This window comes from Hermetia illucens, chromosome 6 (assembly GCF_905115235.1).
Source record: "Hermetia illucens chromosome 6, iHerIll2.2.curated.20191125, whole genome shotgun sequence".
NCBI classification, from domain to species: domain Eukaryota; kingdom Metazoa; phylum Arthropoda; class Insecta; order Diptera; family Stratiomyidae; genus Hermetia; species Hermetia illucens.
In genome coordinates this window covers 5,546,137-5,564,503 of record NC_051854.1, presented here as the reverse complement: position 1 = coordinate 5,564,503, position 18,367 = coordinate 5,546,137, and the positions used below count along the sequence as shown (strand labels likewise).

The 18,367-nt window shown below is 43.8% G+C and overlaps 1 protein-coding gene across 2 annotated transcripts; it reads right to left on the bottom strand.

The window, feature by feature from the left end:
• Positions 1-2,519: 2,519 nt before the first annotated feature.
• Positions 2,520-16,973, bottom strand: LOC119660624 (succinate--CoA ligase [ADP-forming] subunit beta, mitochondrial). Of its 2 annotated transcripts, XM_038069327.1 has the most exons (10): positions 16,813-16,973; positions 16,373-16,470; positions 15,826-15,978; positions 9,305-9,467; positions 8,980-9,244; positions 8,818-8,823; positions 3,911-4,054; positions 3,704-3,831; positions 3,486-3,638; positions 2,520-3,334 (listed from the first exon to the last, which is right to left on the bottom strand). In XM_038069327.1, the coding sequence occupies exons 1-10, from the start codon at positions 16,876-16,878 to the stop codon at positions 3,161-3,163; spliced, it is 1,350 nt and encodes a 449-aa protein (XP_037925255.1). In that variant the 5' UTR covers positions 16,879-16,973; the 3' UTR covers positions 2,520-3,160. The 2 variants fall into 2 exon arrangements, with proteins under 2 accessions (XP_037925255.1, XP_037925256.1); XM_038069328.1 differs by lacking the exon at positions 8,818-8,823.
• Between the last annotated feature and the right edge of the window lie 1,394 nt (positions 16,974-18,367).

Below are 18,367 nucleotides of genomic sequence, written 5' to 3'. Positions count from 1 at the left end.
GTCCTCGACCTCCCGACACTTCTGTGACCACGGGGCTCGCATACACGTGGACTTTTTAGTTGCTGCCGAACAGTACCAGTGTAACTACATGAACGCCCTTTTCGGGAAGCAGACCTTTACCGTGACTGTTATCGAGATCCACTTCCCGAACGCAAAGTACCTACAGCCGCCGTAAGCTTGGAAACTCCTCCGCAAGTGTCGTCATTGACTTGAGATCTTCGACCTTCCGACGTGTGTCTCTAGACACTTCTACGACCATGGCACGCGCGTACAGCTCGTGGACTTTGTCGGTAGTGACGGACAGCATCTCCAGCAATCCCGAGTCTGCACAGGCCAAGATAGCGTGGGTGCTTTCGGGAAACCGCTGCACTCAGAGCGTTTTCAAAAGCTCATTTCTCACTTTTCGAAGCAGCTGACTAGGGTGGTCCAGAGTCAGCTCGTTCAGAAAGTGATTCAGCTTCTCTTCCTCACTTATTGACAGCCGGCGTATGAGCTGCTCCTTTAGCCGGTCGTAGAAGCCATTCTCCAACACGTCCGCGATTAGCCTGATGGTCTCTTCGTTGATACCGATAAGTGCGTGATTAAAACGCGTGGCGTCTGTTGTAACGGTGCGGAACCACCCTGCCGGATCGCGCCGCTAAAAGGGGGCACCCTGACTGCGTCCGCTGCCAGAGGGGCGATCGCACCTCCACGGTTTTGTCTTCACGAGACATGTGGCACTAGTGAGCGAAGTGGACGTGATACACCAGAGCGGAACCAGACGACCAAAGCGTGGAAAAAAGAAAGGAAAGTAGTGAAATCACGCTCCCCGACGCAACAAAACCACCGAAGCTATACAGAGAACGACCCAAGCGGAGACCGGAACGAATCCTTCCACTTCAAAAACGATGTATCGAAAATATGTATGAAGTAATCCTAAATCCTAAGTAATCTGGTTTCGTTGCGGACGTCTCCGTGATTACAGGCACTTCTAGGCGAAAGTGTAACTAAAGGCACGTTGCGAAACTGGTTCTGCATTACACTTGTCCCTTGTTCCGGCTGCCCACACACTTGGTAATTGTAGCAACAGCGGCTCTGTGATTCGACTGCAGGCGTCGGTAGAATGGGCGTAAGCTGATCCGACGGGTAGCTCAACAGATCTTTCGACGCAGAATTGCTAGTTAGTTGCAGTGGTATTTAAGCCGCGGCTGAGCAAAATGGCCACTGGAAGGCGAACTGCGTCCAATTGACGGACGACTTTTCTTTTTATAATATTTCTCGACAGACCTGAACTTAAACAACTTTAGATGTTATTGTGTTTAGTGCAGGTTCGCTTTATCTGTCCTGAGCTTTGGAGGAGTTTGTCTTCGACTCGGGGGAAGTGGCAACTTCACGTTGTTGTTTAGTGATGACTGATACCTGCTGTGAAGTTGAGTTGAGGGGATGCTGATGCAAGCGGTTTCGTGAAACTTTTCGCTCTCACCAGGACTCAGAATTAAGGAGTTCACAGGCAAATTGATTCCATAGCGCGTATTCATCTAACTCCCTGGCAACCTGGACACTTAATTTACTTCGGTAGATGTGGCAGTTTTCGATTAGTGTAAAGGTCTTGCGATTATGGACGTGCTCAAGGAGTTTCTCGGCGTACAGGTATTGGACTTTACACACAGCTTTAACCCCGAAGCAATGAATGAGCGAGCTGGCAGAAGGAGTCCTTCGGTGAGCACAGCCTGTGACGAAACTGCGTAGAGGTGGAAGAACCCCTCAGGCAATTCCTTTGTGACTGCCCAGAGCAGTAGCTAGAGTGAGGCTACGGTCACATGGTAAACCATTCATTGAGGACCACAGAGAGATCTCTGGCTGCAAGGTGGGGGAGCTACTTTTCTCCGTGAATGCTACGGGCTGGCTCTAAGGAACTGAGTCGGCTGGATTCTGCCCCCTTGTTCTTACCAAGCAGTCATGGTCTTAGTAGTTTGTGGCATCAAAACGGCGCACCACATCGCAAATTGTCTAGCCTACCCTTCCACTTTCGTCGATTATGCAGCACGTCCGCATGTATTTGAACACACATTAAACTTCATTTTACTTTGTGTCAGAGTAGAGTTTCTTTCCACTGTGAATTTTTGAATAATAAATCAGTCAGATGCTTTCTAAAGCAATAGAGAGAAAACATGTGTGCGGAACACTCTCACTTTTAAGCTTACGAAAAAATGCTTGCCAATTGATGACAGTAGAGTGAAGACCTATACCTTCTTTATAGCAGCCAGCAGGACCAAAACTACAGCCATTGCAGAGTGTTCAAGACGATCAATGCGTTGATTTTATTTCTCTTCCCTCATTCTGAAGATAAATGCGAACGCCCTACCTGTCGGACTACACTACACTACGGACAAGAGATTAGCAGACAATTCCACCTAAATAAGTAATTCACCAACTTTTCTTTAGCGAATTTGACGCGATTGAACGTTTGACAAAATCTATCTATCATATATACGCGCTGAAACTGGCAAAATTTAATGATGAAAATGAAACGTTGCATACTTCGTTTTCCGTATAATGAACATTTATGAGGATCAGATGTTTACAATGTTGATTTTAAGAATTAACAATTTATTTCGAATAAAATATTCATATCAAAAATTTTGTTTCTAACATAAGCCTTTCACTTGTGGTGTTTTTCTAGCTTTTGCTTTCTGGCCACTTCCTTTTTCGCCACCCGAACTTCGCTTATTATCATCAAATTCAACTCTTCAATAATTTTGATTGAATAATCGTTCAATGCAAGAAATATATTCACGTTAAATTAGATTGTAACGAAACAAATTTATATTAAAACTAAATCTTTATAAGAAGAAAGTAAAATCTATTCCAATAAAAATGGAGGAAAGAAAAAGAGAAAAAGCAACGAAATATATCGAAACGAAAATATCTAGATAGAATATAACAAAATAAATAATAGTTTTGTCATCATTTAACTTAAACATTAGCGATAAACAACGTTATTCAAAGCCGTTTCATCTTTGATGATGTAGAAATTCCACCATGTCCTTTGGACACGGATTTTGTTAAAGTTTATTGTGACTTTTATATTGAGTTAAAATCTATGTTGGTGCAATTGTTTCACTTTGAAATAACTTAACTAACAAACAAAGATTGTAAAACTTGGCAACAGTAAACGTGTCTACATTGCATACTCGGGTATTTCGAAATTAACGTCCATTTTAACTTGACGAGCCAAATGAACAATCTTAGCCAAATGCACAGCCATATTGGCGGCCTCATCTAGATCGTTACGCGGAAGAATTCGCAGACCTGATTTTTTAATTAATTCCCTAGCTTCATTGACGTTTGTGCCCTGCAAATGAATTATAGAACGATATAGTCATATTTTCTGTTAGAAAAAGGGGGAACTGATAAGCGGAATGAAATGAGGAAGCAGATGAATGGAAATTATAGCAAAAAATTAATGAAGACAAATGGAAGCGGGATCTGCACAGTAACCATACCTGCAATCGGACTACAATTGGTGTTTTCATGTCTAACTCCTTGGCGGCAGCAATAATACCTTCTGCGATGACATCACATCTCATGATACCGCCGAAAATATTCACAAGGATAGCGTGCACCTTAGAATCTGACGTAATGATTTTGAAGGCTTCCTAACATAATCGAAAAGAAAAAATCTGGAGTACACAACACAACTGAACATTTCCTTTTCTAGTACCTTGACAGCTTGGGCAGTGGCACCGCCACCAACATCCAAGAAGTTGGCTGGATCACCTCCATGCAATTTGATGATATCCATGGTGGCCATAGCTAAACCTGCACCATTAACTAAACATCCAATTGTTCCTGTTTAAGCCATAACGAGAAGATAAACCTAATGAACCTGACTGATCTATACTAACACCAACTAACTAACGACTCTTACCATCCAATGCAATGTAGTTCAAGTCATACTTGGAGGCCTCCACTTCTTTGGGGTCTTCTTGTGTCCAATCACGGAGAGCAAACAATTCCTTTTGTCGGAATTCAGCGTTGTCATCAAAACGGAATTTGGCATCGAGAGCAAAGACTATAAAATAATTTGATAATATTGAAAAACTTGTAGGAAGGATCTTTACACCGGAGGAACTAAGTAAAAAAAAGGAGATTTTGTATTTAATGGGTCCCGTAACGTAAATCTATGGGAAGACAACAAATAAAGCGTGCGTGAAGCGAGGGAAAGAGGGAATCGTATTGGGAGGAAATAGTGTTAGTTTAAAATTTTCAGTTATTAGCATATTCAGTAAAAGCGAAAAAGCATGTTAAATATAAAAGAAGGAAGTGAATGATGTGCGTTACCAAACTGAGGGGAATGGGATACTTCCCAGGAACTTAACAAACAATTGTTTTGATGGACATTTAGTCAGGTATGTAATCAACAATTCAGGAACAACGAGGTCAAAAATTTTAGGAAGAGTCGAGAGAGCGAAAGAGCATTGCAAAGTGAAATTATGTTTATGCCACCAACACCAACTTTCAAAATGACAATAACTTAGCCTCGGTTTTTACTATCCTGCCCGGATTGGTATCACCTCTACAAATTCTCGAGGCTAAAATCTCGCTTTGGTGAAGCAATATGCGAGGAAACTTCTATAAGAAAACGTGGAATTGGTTGAGTAGTATGTAGGATACGAATTCGTGCCTTTCTAACCAAGTGTTACAGATGCTTAGATTATGGGCACACGTCTGCAACCTGCCGCGAACCTGACAGGAGGGAAGCATGCCGCAGATGCGTCCAGGTAAATCATAAAGCGAATACCTGCAACAAAATGTAGAGTTGCATTCTATGTAGGGGTCGTGATGCGTCCAATAATAGAGTTGCACATACTGGAGACTCGGGGGGCATCTTACAGATCAATATAGAGTTCAACCGCTCACGATTTGCTAGCGTAGTTCGCTGCGAAGATGAAAGGTGATCTAGTGCTCAACAGTGAACAATACCGGAACAGGGAACCAGCTCCATAACACTACAACGGCACCCGCCTTAGCGTTCATGCATAAGACCGATGAGACGGCTTTATCTGAATTCGATGTTTAAGGGCAACGTTTTTCAGCGTTTATCTAACGCCGAATGAGACGATGTCAGACTTTCTACACAGACTCGATGCTCTGGTGGACACTGTCTTGGACACGGAGGGACGGATCCTGATTGGAGGAGACTTCATTGCCATAGCACTTGAATGTGGGATACCTCGCCCGGATTCCAGAGAAAAACAGATTCTTGAAATGGAAGTTAGAATAGGGTTCGTTGCTTCAAATACCGGATCCACCCCTACGTTCTAGCGCCCAGACTGGGAAGGAAGCATTCCGACGTAACTTTTGCTTCGGAATCATTGATATCGCATGGCGAGTTCTGGAAGACTTCTCGCCAAGCGACCATCAATACATTGCGTTCGAAGTGGCTGGCACTACCTTCCGATATGTACCAGCCTGGCGCTCTTCCTGTGCGTTGCGAAGGTGAATACCGGGAGATTTATCGAAACTCTTAGATCAGGTGAAGCCGCGGTGGAGGGCACTCATGGGAATGGTGGCTATGCAGTTGGTAACGTCAGCCTGCGGAGCTTCCGTATCCAGGAGGGCATCGAGACGTGGCAACCCTTCTATATATTGATGGACAGCGAAATTTGCCAGGCTTTGGAAGGAGTGTTGCAAACTCTGCCGCTTGGTATAACACCAAAACCACCGCTGGGAGGCATGTAGCACAATGACAGAGTACAGATTAGCCAAAAAGAAACCCCGCAGCGCGATACACAGAAGCAAAGCTTGTTGCTGGCAATACCTAGTCGACGAGGGAAATGGGGACCCGTGGGGACTCGGTTATAAATTGGTAACCCGGAAGCCCTGTTAATCATTAACAAAAGCCTGCGTTTAGAGCGTTTAAGTAAAGTTGTGTCAATATTAATAAAACAAACACCATCACAAACATGATTCACCAGATGCTAACTCTTCCCATTTCCTCGGAGGGAGTGATGAAGGGACAAAGTATATTTTTGAGGTCGTCAGACTAAATGGTTACTCCAACCACACCATGAGCAGTTTGATTAACAATCGGAAGAGGACATTCCAACGGCAAGCGCTCACCAAGCTGACTTCGGATTAATAGTCCAGACGGAGAATAGCTTTGGAATTCAACGAAATTTCTCTTTCGTTGAAACGAAAACTGGGGAAACATGGTTTGGGCGTCGTCGTTAGCAACAGGAAAAGCCAATTCAAAGCCCTTCTAGAATCGACCAAAGATCCAATCGATTAAACGGCCAAATCCGGGACATACGAAATTTTCTGCGGAGATTGCAGGAAAGTATACATCCGACAAACCAGAAGGAACGTGGAAATACGTTTTAAGGAATACCTAAAGGAAGCAGAATTGGTGGAAAAAAAGTGCGACGGTTTTCAGATCAAAAGTGGAGCATACAGTTCTAAATATACACATGGTTTCCAGGGAGAACTTAAGGTTGGTAAATTACATAAGCGATGAACTTCTCAACAGGAATCGGGGCACTCTTACTCTCCAAATTCATCAGGAAGCACACTTGTATATAAAATTACCATATCCATTCCATTGGCAAAACGAGTAATTAGGAGAAAAGAGTACCTCAGTAGGTTTTAATTACCCCCGCGATACCTAGGAGAATAAGTATAAATAGAACGATTTTGGATTTCTTTCCTGAGGAAGGTGACAAGTAGTCGCCGAAATATGCATATTTGCAAAAAAAAACCCATTAAAGTTAACAGAAACGGTTATTCCCAGTATATCCCATACGGGTTAATGACAGCAGTGTGGAAGGCGCCGATGAGAGTACAGAGACAGGGAGCTTTGCAGGTGTTGTCTGCCTATCGCACAGTCTCTGAACCGGCCGTAATGGTGATCGCGGGAATGATTCCCGCTGCCCTTCTCGCTAAGGAACGTAAAACTACATACACGCGCGAGAGAGAAGACTCCAGGGCGTAGGTTGCTTGTGAAGAAGCACGAGGGCGTGATGTTACCATCGTGTGCTGCCATCTACCAAACGACTGAAAAATAAGTTTCAGACTGATTGATAGGTTAGTTTGGCTTTGGCAGCCATTCGAGTAATACGTGTTTCGTGATTTTCGCTAAGATGGAAAAAGACCAGTATCGTTCCGTAATTCGCTTTTTGTTTTTAGATGGAAAAAATTCGAAGAGACAAAAGCAAAATTGGATGCTGTTTGTGGGGACATTTCGCCATCTGCGACTACAGTTAGATATTGGTTCAACGAATTTAAAATTGGATGAAGATCCGAGGGTCCAGAACGCCCGACGTCCATGACATGATTCTCGCTGATCGACGAATGAAAGTGCGCGCAGTAGCAGAGGCCGTAGATGTGTCGACCGGAACGGCAATTAATATTTTACATGATAAGTTGGCGATGGAAAAATTGTCGGCCCCATGGGTGCCACGATTGCTCACGGTAGACAACAAGCGGGTGCGGTAATTTCGAAGAAAGAGTTTGGAGTAATTTAAGCGGAATCCGAAGTAGTTTTTGCAACAAGTTGTCACTGTTGATGATTCATCATTATACACCAGAAACTAAGCAACAATCAAAACAATAGATTTCTCCCGGTGAAATCTGCTCTAAAGAAGGCGCAGACGGTCTCATCATGACGACGATTTTTTGGGATGCGAACGACGTCATCTTCTTGGATTTTTTAGAAAAAGGAACAACGATCTCTGGACAATACTATAGTGAATTATTGGCCCGCTTGTTGAAAGTTGAAGGAGACACGACCGCATTGGGCGAAAAAGAAAGTGCTCTTTCACCACGATAACGTTCCAGCACAATTATCCGAAGTTGTCGCCTTCAAACTGAATGAATTGCGTTATGAATTGTTGCCGCACCAGCCCATATTTACCCGATTTGGCTCCTTGCGACTTCTTCTTGTTCCCTATCATGAAGAAGTGGCTCGCGGGAAATTTTTTTTTCTCAAACGAGGAAGACATCCCTGAGATAGAGGCGTATTTTGGATCGCAACCAATCAAAACAAGCCGACCTCGCTTCTGAACGGAACCAAAGGTGAAGAAGAAGAAGTTATATTTTTCCAATCTAGTTTTCTGTATGTAACCAAGAATCAATATGTGATTCTCTGAAGTACAGTTACAAGTCATGCAATACATATGTGATTAGCAGAAACTACAATAAAGTGCTGAGTCAGCACAGTCAATTTACAAAAGAAAAGGTGTAGTTGCAAAAGTCACCCACAACTTTAATAGCCCTTACATATCAACGCATATCAGCCTTTCATATAAATATTAACCCAAATAAATGCTGGCCTCACTATCAGCTCTCATACCGTGATCCAGTTCAATATTCACAATTCGCTATCATGAATTTGATATTTGAAATCATGAAAATCATTGAACCGAGCATCGATGACGCATTAAAGATTACAATTAGATTTCATAATAAAATGATGTGACGTTCAAGTTTCTTCCAAGCTGAAGGCAACATGACTAAACTCTTGGAATTTAGCTGGAATTCAAAGTTCATTTTTACGCTTAAGAGCGATTGGACTTTAAAGTGGATTTACGTTATGATAACAGGAAAATAGATTGTAAACAGAGAGCACTTCGATCAAGGGGCAACTCAAATACATGTTTATGAGGTAAAAAACAACTAATATCAAAGTATAATGGCAAATGCTAATAACAACAAAATAAAGTTTGTTTAACGAAAGGATTAATTGGGATTTGTGAGCTGCAGCAATGCATTTGGTAGGAAAACCCGCCACCTATTACTTTTATGTTAAAAACGTAGATTTCATCAATATGTACTTACATTTCGCTAAAAAACCAATCAATCATGTGAATGTCAATGAAAATATACGTAAAAAATTCCCGATTAATGCTTCATGAAGTAAGGCGCGATATAAATGTTGATTTGAACTCTGTCATCAGAAAAAAAAACAAGCAAAAGGCGAAAATACAATTTTCTACTCACATCCTTCAATTGCATCTTCAGCATATGGATTGATTTCAATCAGTAAAGCATCTTTCTTGACGAACAGGTCATACATATTCATCAACATTTTGGTGATTTCGTCGGCATGTTCGTCTAGGCCAACTTTCGAAGCAACACGACATGCAACTTCTGGAGTTAGGCCTTCTTTGATGTTAATTGGTTCATAGATAATAGCATCGGGATTTTCAGCTGCAACATCTTCAATATTAACACCACCTTGCGATGATGCGATTATAACTGGTCCCTGAAATCATAGATTAGTTACTCCATGGGATTGATAGTTGGGGTAAAGTGAGATTAGTACATTGAAAGCACGCTCCATCATCACGGCAAAATAGAATTCACGACGTGGGAATTTTCGTTCAGCGACCATAACAGAATTACAAATACGACCACCTGCACCGGTTTGTTTTGTGACTAGCAATTGATTGACCATTTTTTCAGCGATTTTCTTGGCTTCAGCGGGGCTAGAATAGAGAAAGATGAGATTTTCAATTATCTAGATGGTAGGATAGTCCCATTTTGATTACACTATACAGCGGATTATTCAAAGTTGAAGAACAGAAAGTTACTATGAAAGCAGTTTCAATTGTTTTTTTTTGAAAAGTAGGAGGAAGAAGAAAAGTACGAGTATTTAGCAGCTCATAAAATCACTACGCAACGCCTAAATGCTATTATGATGCTGAAGTAGGTATCATCTGTTGCAAAAGAAACCTGACAAAGTCCTATCCCAATTCGAACCATATACACTAAAATAATCGTCTGTACGTACGATCTTTGTTTCTATTCATTTTGGGAAGCCATAGTTTGTTATGGACATGTTAATAGATAGAAGTTATTATCGTTTCTATCACAACTATTAGACCCGGACCCGATGTAGACTCATCCATCCAAGATACAAATAATATCATTTACAAAAATTATGTGTGGACAGAAAGTCCTGCTTGGAGAAGGCATATGGCATTCTAGATTGGGAGCTTGACTGAAATATTTATAAACAAAACTGATTCATTCAGTTACAATTATTCAACGGAATGTAAATATTGCTATTCCGTTCAAAAGTGTAGTAGCTATAGCTAATCAGTATTTAATTTATTTTTAAACTGATTCGTTTCACATTCCATTGCATTTTCGATACACAATAACGTAGACGTCTGGGTGTATAACAATAACAGTCAGGAAATTCTGCTTGACTATGGAAAACTGTGTGCAATTAACAGTAATCATGTTGTATGCTAAAACGCGGTCAGTCGAAACGAATAAAAATGCAAAAAAAAAACATCTGTTGGGTTTTTTTTACTATGATTGGTAACTGAGAAAATTATTAAAATCGGGATGCCATCAGGACCTTGTTTTTCATAGTGAGAACCGCTTCTTCGAGCTCTCTCATTGTGAAAAGGGGCGCAATCCTCGACGCTTTCTGCGCTATTGATTGACGATTGGGGAACAATGCCCGTACAATGTGGCCCATCTGGTCGGTACTTAGCATGCAAGGCCTCCGCAGAGCCCCGATTTTCCAGGTGACACGAGTCCTCATTCACCTCGTTGACAAGGTTCTGCCAGCCGCGAGCTTTGCTTTTATTTATAGCAGTGCGGGGTCTCCTTTTTGCTGATTTATACTGTGCCTTTATGGCGCATGCCTTCTCGTTGCCGTGCAAACGGCAGAGCTTGTGACACTCCCTCTTTAGGTTGGCAATTTCTGCCGTCCACCAGAACATAGAAGGCTTGTCGCGGCTGGAGTCCCTCCGGGGCATGGAAGCCCCACACACCGTCGTTATCAGGTTCATCACTGAATTTACGATGGTTTCAGCTGCGACGCTACCACCCCCCAGAACGCCCTCCAGCACGGCTCTTCCATCGGTGAGAACACAAAGTCGAACGTGGTCCCGAACCCAGATGGTAGCGTTGCCCGATAAGTCGAGATGCCATGAGGCCGGGTTCTTGTTTCGGAATTGCTCGCTTATTATCACTAGATCACCATTCACTTTCGCGCTGGCAACTGGTGAGCGGTTGCACTCCGGTACATGTTAATTTGTAAAATACGGATCATGCCATTCGCACCCCAGCCCTTTCCAATTCCGCCCTGGAGATTGGACACCGTCCCAAGCCCGCAGTGTGTGCCAGGCTCTCATCAGACACGCCACGATCCCTGCAGAGAACGCAACTCTCGTTTTCATTGCAGGTCTTTTCTTGATGACCTACTTGGCCGCATCTCCGGCATGCTGTCCTCCTGTCCGGTCCCTTGCAAGCTATTGACGTGTGCCCATAGTTCAGACACTTTTAGGAATTATTCCATCAGAAACCATCAAAATGCATCATAATTTTCGTAAATAAAAAGTAGCTCCAATAAATTTTATTTAATTTTTTTTAGCTTAATTTAAATAGCTATATAAATTAAATAGTGAGTAGTGACTGCACCGGAACAAATTTTCGCTGTCAAAAATTGTTTTTCGTTGCTTTAGTCGAGCCAAGGAGGCCCGTTTGACCGTGCCCCAACGTTAGGGCTATAATAATATCGGCCTCGCTCGAGGGCCTCATATGATGGCTGCAGCGGCTTCCGAGGAGCGCCCGTCCCAATTAGGACATGCGTACAGAATTCGAGGTCCCGGCGCAGGTCAGCCACGGTTTTCGCGTGGTTGGTCGGTGGTAGCGACTCTACCTTTGGCATTGCGTCCTTGAGCAAATGCAACAGACCAGTAGCGTTGAGTCCTGACCTGATGTCGAGAACAGAGTCGCTAGGGAGTCTCACGTTCTCCCTGTATACCAGCTCTGCAGGAATTGCAGCAAATTCTTCGCGATTGGCTGTTCGGAGGCCAAGTAGAACGAGTGGCAGGACCTGTGACCAAGAAGGGTCGTCTTGAGCCATTATAGGGACTTTCAGTGTCCTGTGCCACCATCGAGCATCCCACTGAATTGTGGGTGGTAAGCGGTTGTCCGGTGGCGTTCAACATACGGTGACGTTGAAAAATGCACTCGAGGTGCTCTAAATGCTCGGACTCAGAGGAGGATGAGTCCGACAAGTGTGCATATTGCCCTTTTCGAAATGTCTCCCGGAGCAAAGCCGTGGATAAGTGGCATTTGATAGCGGTGCGAAATGGCCTGGACATTCAGCCGTCTGTAGTAACCACAAGATCTCCATTCGCCATTGGATTTAGGGACCATGTGAAGTTGCGAATGACCAACAACTGTCTGAAGGTCTGCAAATACCTTGCTTAAAAAAATTCTTCGAACTCTTTCCGCGCAACTATGAGCTGGGTGCTGGGTGAGCAAGATGAGACTTTCCCTGATGATCTAAGTGAAGTTGTGGGGTCAATGAGGGACCGATTATGTAGATCCACTAGTGGCACAAGAAATGTGTCCGCGATTATGAAGCTCCAAGAAAACATTCGTCGAAGTTCTAAACTCAAGTCTACCTACCACGAATTTTAACGATTGCAGTGTTAACTTATGGTGCCGTGATACGGGAAGAACCGGAACAACAGCGCCTGTATCGGCCGAGTCGTTGCACCGGCTGAAGGGGCGTAGATTGTGAGGCGACATAGTATAGCAGCCGCCAGAATTCCCCCGATTTGTTTGGTGAGGAATTGCAGGAGCTGGTACATTTTTTAGTCTTTTCAGCCAACCAACGATGGTACCAACATGCCTCGGATACTTGCCGAAAGTCCCGACGACCTACTAATCTATCGCCCATTGCGCGAAGCGGATCTAGACTTTGATCTAGTCCTACTCCCCGAACCAAACCGACGACTTCTGCCAACTCACAGACGATGGCGGTTAATGCTGCCACCATCTGTTGCAGCTGAGCCACCTAACCTAAGTTGTCGCGGGACACCTCACCAACCATGAGTCGCGTGTGGGCTTCATGAACTTTGTCCGCAGTGACGGTTAACATATCCAGAGACCGCGAATCTGCATATGCCAGAATGGTCTATGTTCCCTTCGGAGCCCTTTGCAGCCACAAAGATCGTAACAGCTCGGTGCCGACTTTGTCACCACCGAACTGCTTCATTTCACACAGGAGTTGGCTTGGCACACAGTCACCTAGCATTAGCTCTGTCAGTAAATGCTTAAATTTAGCCGTCTCACTTACTGACAAGCATTTTACGAGCTGCTCTTTCAATTGCTTACAAGAGCAGTCCTAGAGGACGTCAGAGAAAAGCTCAACTGCATCCAGCCCGACCACCGCGTAATTGAAACGGACGACATCCGCCGTGACCCCAGCCAAAGTGAATTGGGCCTCGAGTTAGCGGAACGATGCTGCCGGTCAACTATGCCAAAAAGGCGGCACCCGTACCGCCGCGATAGTTACTGAGGACATCGTTAGTGGAAACGGACAATTCAAGAGAAAGAAGCAAAATTTGATTGTAACATTAATTTTTTTGGTGCTTGAGTTTCGAATTTACGTGCCAGCTAATCGTCGAATCTTCCTTTTACAGCCACTCGCTTGCGCTCTTCTTTAGCGTTCTCTTCTTCCTGTAGCTTTGCGGAGGTGAAGCAGAAGTTGGTTGGAGATTTTGTAAAAGTATGACTGCGGAACTCTTGCTTATTCTCAAGTTCTTCGTGTTCCTCGGGCAATTTTGGGGATTGACGAAGAGGACCCATTTGCCAAAGTCGTTGAAGGTGGCCCTACTAAATTTCCTCTCCAAGTGCGAGAAGCGGCGGACGCAACACACAAGCGAATGTGAGTGACTATCGGATGTGATGTGATGTGATCTCTCTCTTGTTACGTGCATCCAGGAGATAGCTCCTAAATATTCTACTGATGGCAAATTGATCAATCCAATTGCTCGTAAGGTATCAGTCAGCTGAAAGCCAATTTACTTTATGGTAAGCCCTGTTCTTGAGCTATGTGCCACCAATGACGAGGCGGTGAAAGCTGAAAAAATCCACAAATCTCCCGCCATTGTAGTTACGGTTGCCAATGTCCCCAATAGTAAAGTTCTAGCTCCAGGCTAGCTTTAGTCTGAAGTATGGCGGATATACCTTCGATATAATTCGAAATCACGGCGTGTTTTGCGATTTACAAAAAGGAGTGTTAACAGCTACAAACCTCCTCCATTAGGTTGCACCTAGACCAGTAATGAGGCAGTGTCTGATGAGTTGCCTATGCCCTGAATGCAACGGTAAGCCGTCTTCGCTTCTTGTTCCCGAGATACCTACATTCATATTCCACTGATCTGTGTCATGTGCTTTGGAGAGTCCATTCTACTGTATAGCAATGGAGTTTTCCCATTTCCTTAATGTGTACCCTATCCACGGGCACTTTTGCGACGAAATTATTCGTAGCCCGCTGATACGTCGCAGATAAGTGTTCAAGAAGGCTTGGAGCAGTTGAGTTAAAATGTTGTTCACTTACCATGTACTACTCTCACATAGCAGCACAAAAAGGGCATCAACACAGAGCAGTCTCAACGGATAGGAGAAGTGTTCTGATCCGCGGACTGAAAACGTTGGCTTTGTTGGCGTTTAGCGTCGATCCGACCCTACTTGCCTCTCTTTCGAAATCCAGAGCCGTTTGGCCAAGGTTCATGACCCGGTGAGAGAGCAAACAAATGTCACCAGCGTAGTCGTGGTGTTTGACCCGCGTAGCATCCAAAGAAGCAGCATTATCGTTGCCCAACGCTCATCGATATTCACAGGCAAGTTACTCAGGGTATTTGCCGTCCAATCAGTTGTGTAAGCGCTCGATGTTGAACTTGAAAGTTGTAGCACCGCAAACCCTGCCAGAAGTGGCGGACGCAACACATAAGGAACTATCAGATGGTGATCCCTTTCGAGGCTGATGTCAACACCTCTCTTGTTACGTACATCCAGAAAATAGCTCCTAAATCTGTTGCTGATCGTAGAGTGGTAATTCTAAGCTGTGTCCGAAAAACGTGCCACCAATGATGAGGCGGTGGATGCTGCGGAAATTCACAAACCTCCCAGCATTATCGTTACGGTCACCACCATCAGGTCCCCGAGCAAAGTGTTATCAGATCCCACCTTGGCATTCTGATCACCCATCATTATCCCAATGTCACCTTCAGAAAGCCTCCTCTTAAGGTCAGCGTATCATTTTCGACAAAAACGAAAACAAAATGTGTCCCCCACCACGTGATCCTTCGAAAAAGATCACTAATGATCTCGCCTTCTTTCACGTGATGCCAACGGCCGAATGATGTAACTTTCACTCATTTTCCGATGAAATTGTAAACAATCTCAACAACGGATTATTAGTAATTATCACCAAACGAGGTGTAACAGTTAACAGCTATCGCATAGTTTAATTATGAATGGAATCACGCGATATCAACGTCTGAACAAACTGAACTTTCCTCAGGAAAGTTGATAATATGCTCTCTGTACCCAGACTACATGTGATAAGTGCGATTCCAACCCAAGTTCAGGCCGTTCATGCAACATGCCCGCAATTAAAACGTTTCATTGGCCTTCCATGCTTTTGTTTTTTTATCGTCTGGGCTGCGCATTTGCTCCAATTTGGATTAGATCAAAGTAGACTTTGCTACCCTTGTGTGGAGCATTGGAATGGAAATTGCTGACGTGCAACGACAAATGTTTCCCCGTTCCTTTGGCATTTTTTCCACAATCGATGGTGGTTTATGCGTCCTTCATATATTGGATATCCAAAAAGACGCTGGCATGGTCTTAATGATGATGTTATTCCTATTTACTGCTGTTGAGGAGTTTCTTCCTAAATTTTCGAGTTTCTGGAAGAGTTTTGACTCCTCGACTCTCACAAGCATTTGACCCTGCGGTATGCCCTTCTCGCTAACTTTTAAACCATTAATTCTAAATACGAAAACAGCTCCAAAAACAACTTACTTTTCCACGATTCGTACGCCTCCCTTCAGCCCATTTTTGAAGTGTCCTTTACCACGTCCACCGGCCAAAACTTGGGCTTTCAGCACAAGATTTTTCGTATTCAGGTCCTTGGCTATCGCTTCAGCCTGTTGACCGCTTTTTGCAACACCAAATCTAGAAAAAATTAAGAAAAAAACAACAAAATTATCAAAAAGCTGGAACAACCATGTAAGCAGCGTGTGGTACATATCAACGAGTTTACAAAAATCGAATCGCAAACAGAATAAACTCGATGAGTAGATAGCGCGCACTAGCATTGTGGAGACCTTTGGACCCCAACAAATCGTCCAGCTGGTCGGGCCGGCTTTTGACCGAGCGTGGCGTCTATCGTTAGGAGATTTTCGTTGGCTCCAATGTCTGGCGTGTTATTAGGGACGCTGAGAATTTACGCGGGATTTTGGAAGAAGACATTGGATAGGAGAGGGGGTTTTATGGTGATGATCTAGGATAACCCCTGGATAATCCAAAGGAAACATGCAAAATTGATATTGTTGTGATCTCGACTTACTTCGGTGTTGGGATGCCGGCCTCATTCAAGAGCGTGTAGGAAACGTGCTCCTGAACATTCAAATGTCGCTTTTGTCCTGCCGAGGTCAAAGCCAGAATCTGCAAAGAGAAACCAAACACAACCCCTTAGCAATTGCCAAAGTTATTCTAAATTATTCACAGAAACACATTCACATTCAGTCTCCAATTGAAGGCCTTTAACACTCCAATTGAAGCTCGAAACTCGTCATTAACACATTCTATGTAAATACTTCTAGGTTTCAAAAATAACATTGAATTCGGCTTCCGGACCACCGCTAGCCGTCCCCTATTTACTCTTGAATCACCCGCGACGGGGGGAATTCCTGTCACTCAGTCTTGGAAATTGTTACGTCAGTCATCTCCGCACTTTTCACGACACTTTTTCCACCTAAAATTCTCAGGAAAAATCTATATAAATACCTTCTGACCAGCCCTTGGCATAAGGACTTCAGCTAGAAATGTCGAACGTGATAATAACGAGACCATTTCTATTGGATTTTCAGTAAAATTTAGCTGTGGAATGAACACCCCGAGACAATCCAATTGAACAGGTCGCTCACTGTCGTGTGATTGAGAAAAATTATCGTAATTTTCGCTCGGTATACTGAGGGGACTTTTTGACAAGTGGATTCGGTGATGATTTTGTAAGATACTGTGTTGATCGGTGTCGATAATGCAGGTTTAGGTTAAGATGGACAATTCGTAGTGTGATGGCTGTAACGGACGCTAGTGGGTAAAATCCATTATTATTTTTATTTTACAATAATTCCGAGTAATGAATCCAATGTTACTTAAATATTTTACTATCCATGCTACCATTTGTTGTATAACAAACGGGATTTTTTTATAAACGGGTTCGCTGAATCTGAATGGGAGCAACAGCGGTTAAAAATGTCCTTTCAAATGGAAGGCGTAATATTGCTCCAAGGTCACACTTGTTTCGTGACATCCGCCGTGGGTGGACGCGCTTCGTGTTTGTGATGACAGTGCAGTTTGAAGTGAAATCTCTTTTTACCTATCCGCGTCGGTGTAGTAAATCGTGCTTCTTTTGTTTTAATCTTTTCGCTGTGAATCTGATCCTGCTTAAAAAAAAGTGCGTGCTTAAGTTTTATTACTGTTCCAGCATCCAATCAAACCTTGTAAGTAGAAATCTGTTTCTCTTTCTATGTTCTCCCAGATGCTTCGACCTACTTTGCTCAAGTGCTCGACACTGTCCTAGAACGCCTATAGAGGTTTCATCCTCCTCCTCACAAAACCTACAGGCAGTGTCCGTAGATATCCCTAGCTTCCCTAGGTGATAGTTCAGCCGACAATGACCAGTGAGAATTCCCACTATGATTCGGAGGTTCTTCTTGGTAAGATTTGAGCAATCCTTTGTGCGCATGGTTTCGTAGCCCCCAATAAGCACCCTGGACTGCTCCGTTTCCGGTAGGCCCGCCCAGTATAGTTCCCTCAAACGTTCGTCTTCATTTCTTAGATTTATAGCCATGAAACCGTTTCCGATTCCACAGAAGGGTTCTGGCCCGTGTAAAGGCGTCCCTGCTCCCTTCTTGGCTAGTTCGTATGCTGCCTCGTTGCCTTCCCACTCAGCATGGCCTGGAACCCAAAGTATCCAGACCTTGTTAGACGAGCCGAGTTTATTCAGTCTTTCAAGGCATTCCCATACCAGTTTAGAGTTCACCGGATTGGACCTAAGTGCCTTGATCGCTGCTTGGCTATCGCTTCTGCCCCCTATAGTTCCTTTGCAGATTAAAGGAGGCACATTTGTCTATGGCGTATATTTCCGACTGGGCCCATTGGTTGAAAGTACATTTTCCTTGGACCAATGGCACCGGCACCCGCTCCCTCTGCTATGAGGGATCCGTTAGTGTACCAAATAATCAGTTGCTGGTTTAAGCCGTATGTCGCAGCCACGCTCTCCCAGTTTGCCTTGTTACTCCAACGTGTTTCCAACTTCTTATCGAAGTGAAACCTC

Excerpts from the sequence above, each read along its gene's own strand:
- LOC119660624 (XM_038069327.1), bottom strand. The coding sequence starts at position 16,878 with ATGGTCTCGTTATTATCACGTTCGACATTTCTAGCTGAAGTCCTTATG. Across the intron at positions 9,468-15,825 it reads GGCGTACGAATCGTGGAAAA|CCCCGCTGAAGCCAAGAAAA; the intron begins GTAAGTTGTTTT and ends TCTCTATTCTAG. Across the intron at positions 9,245-9,304 it reads TGATGGAGCGTGCTTTCAAT|GGACCAGTTATAATCGCATC; the intron begins GTACTAATCTCA and ends CTATGATTTCAG.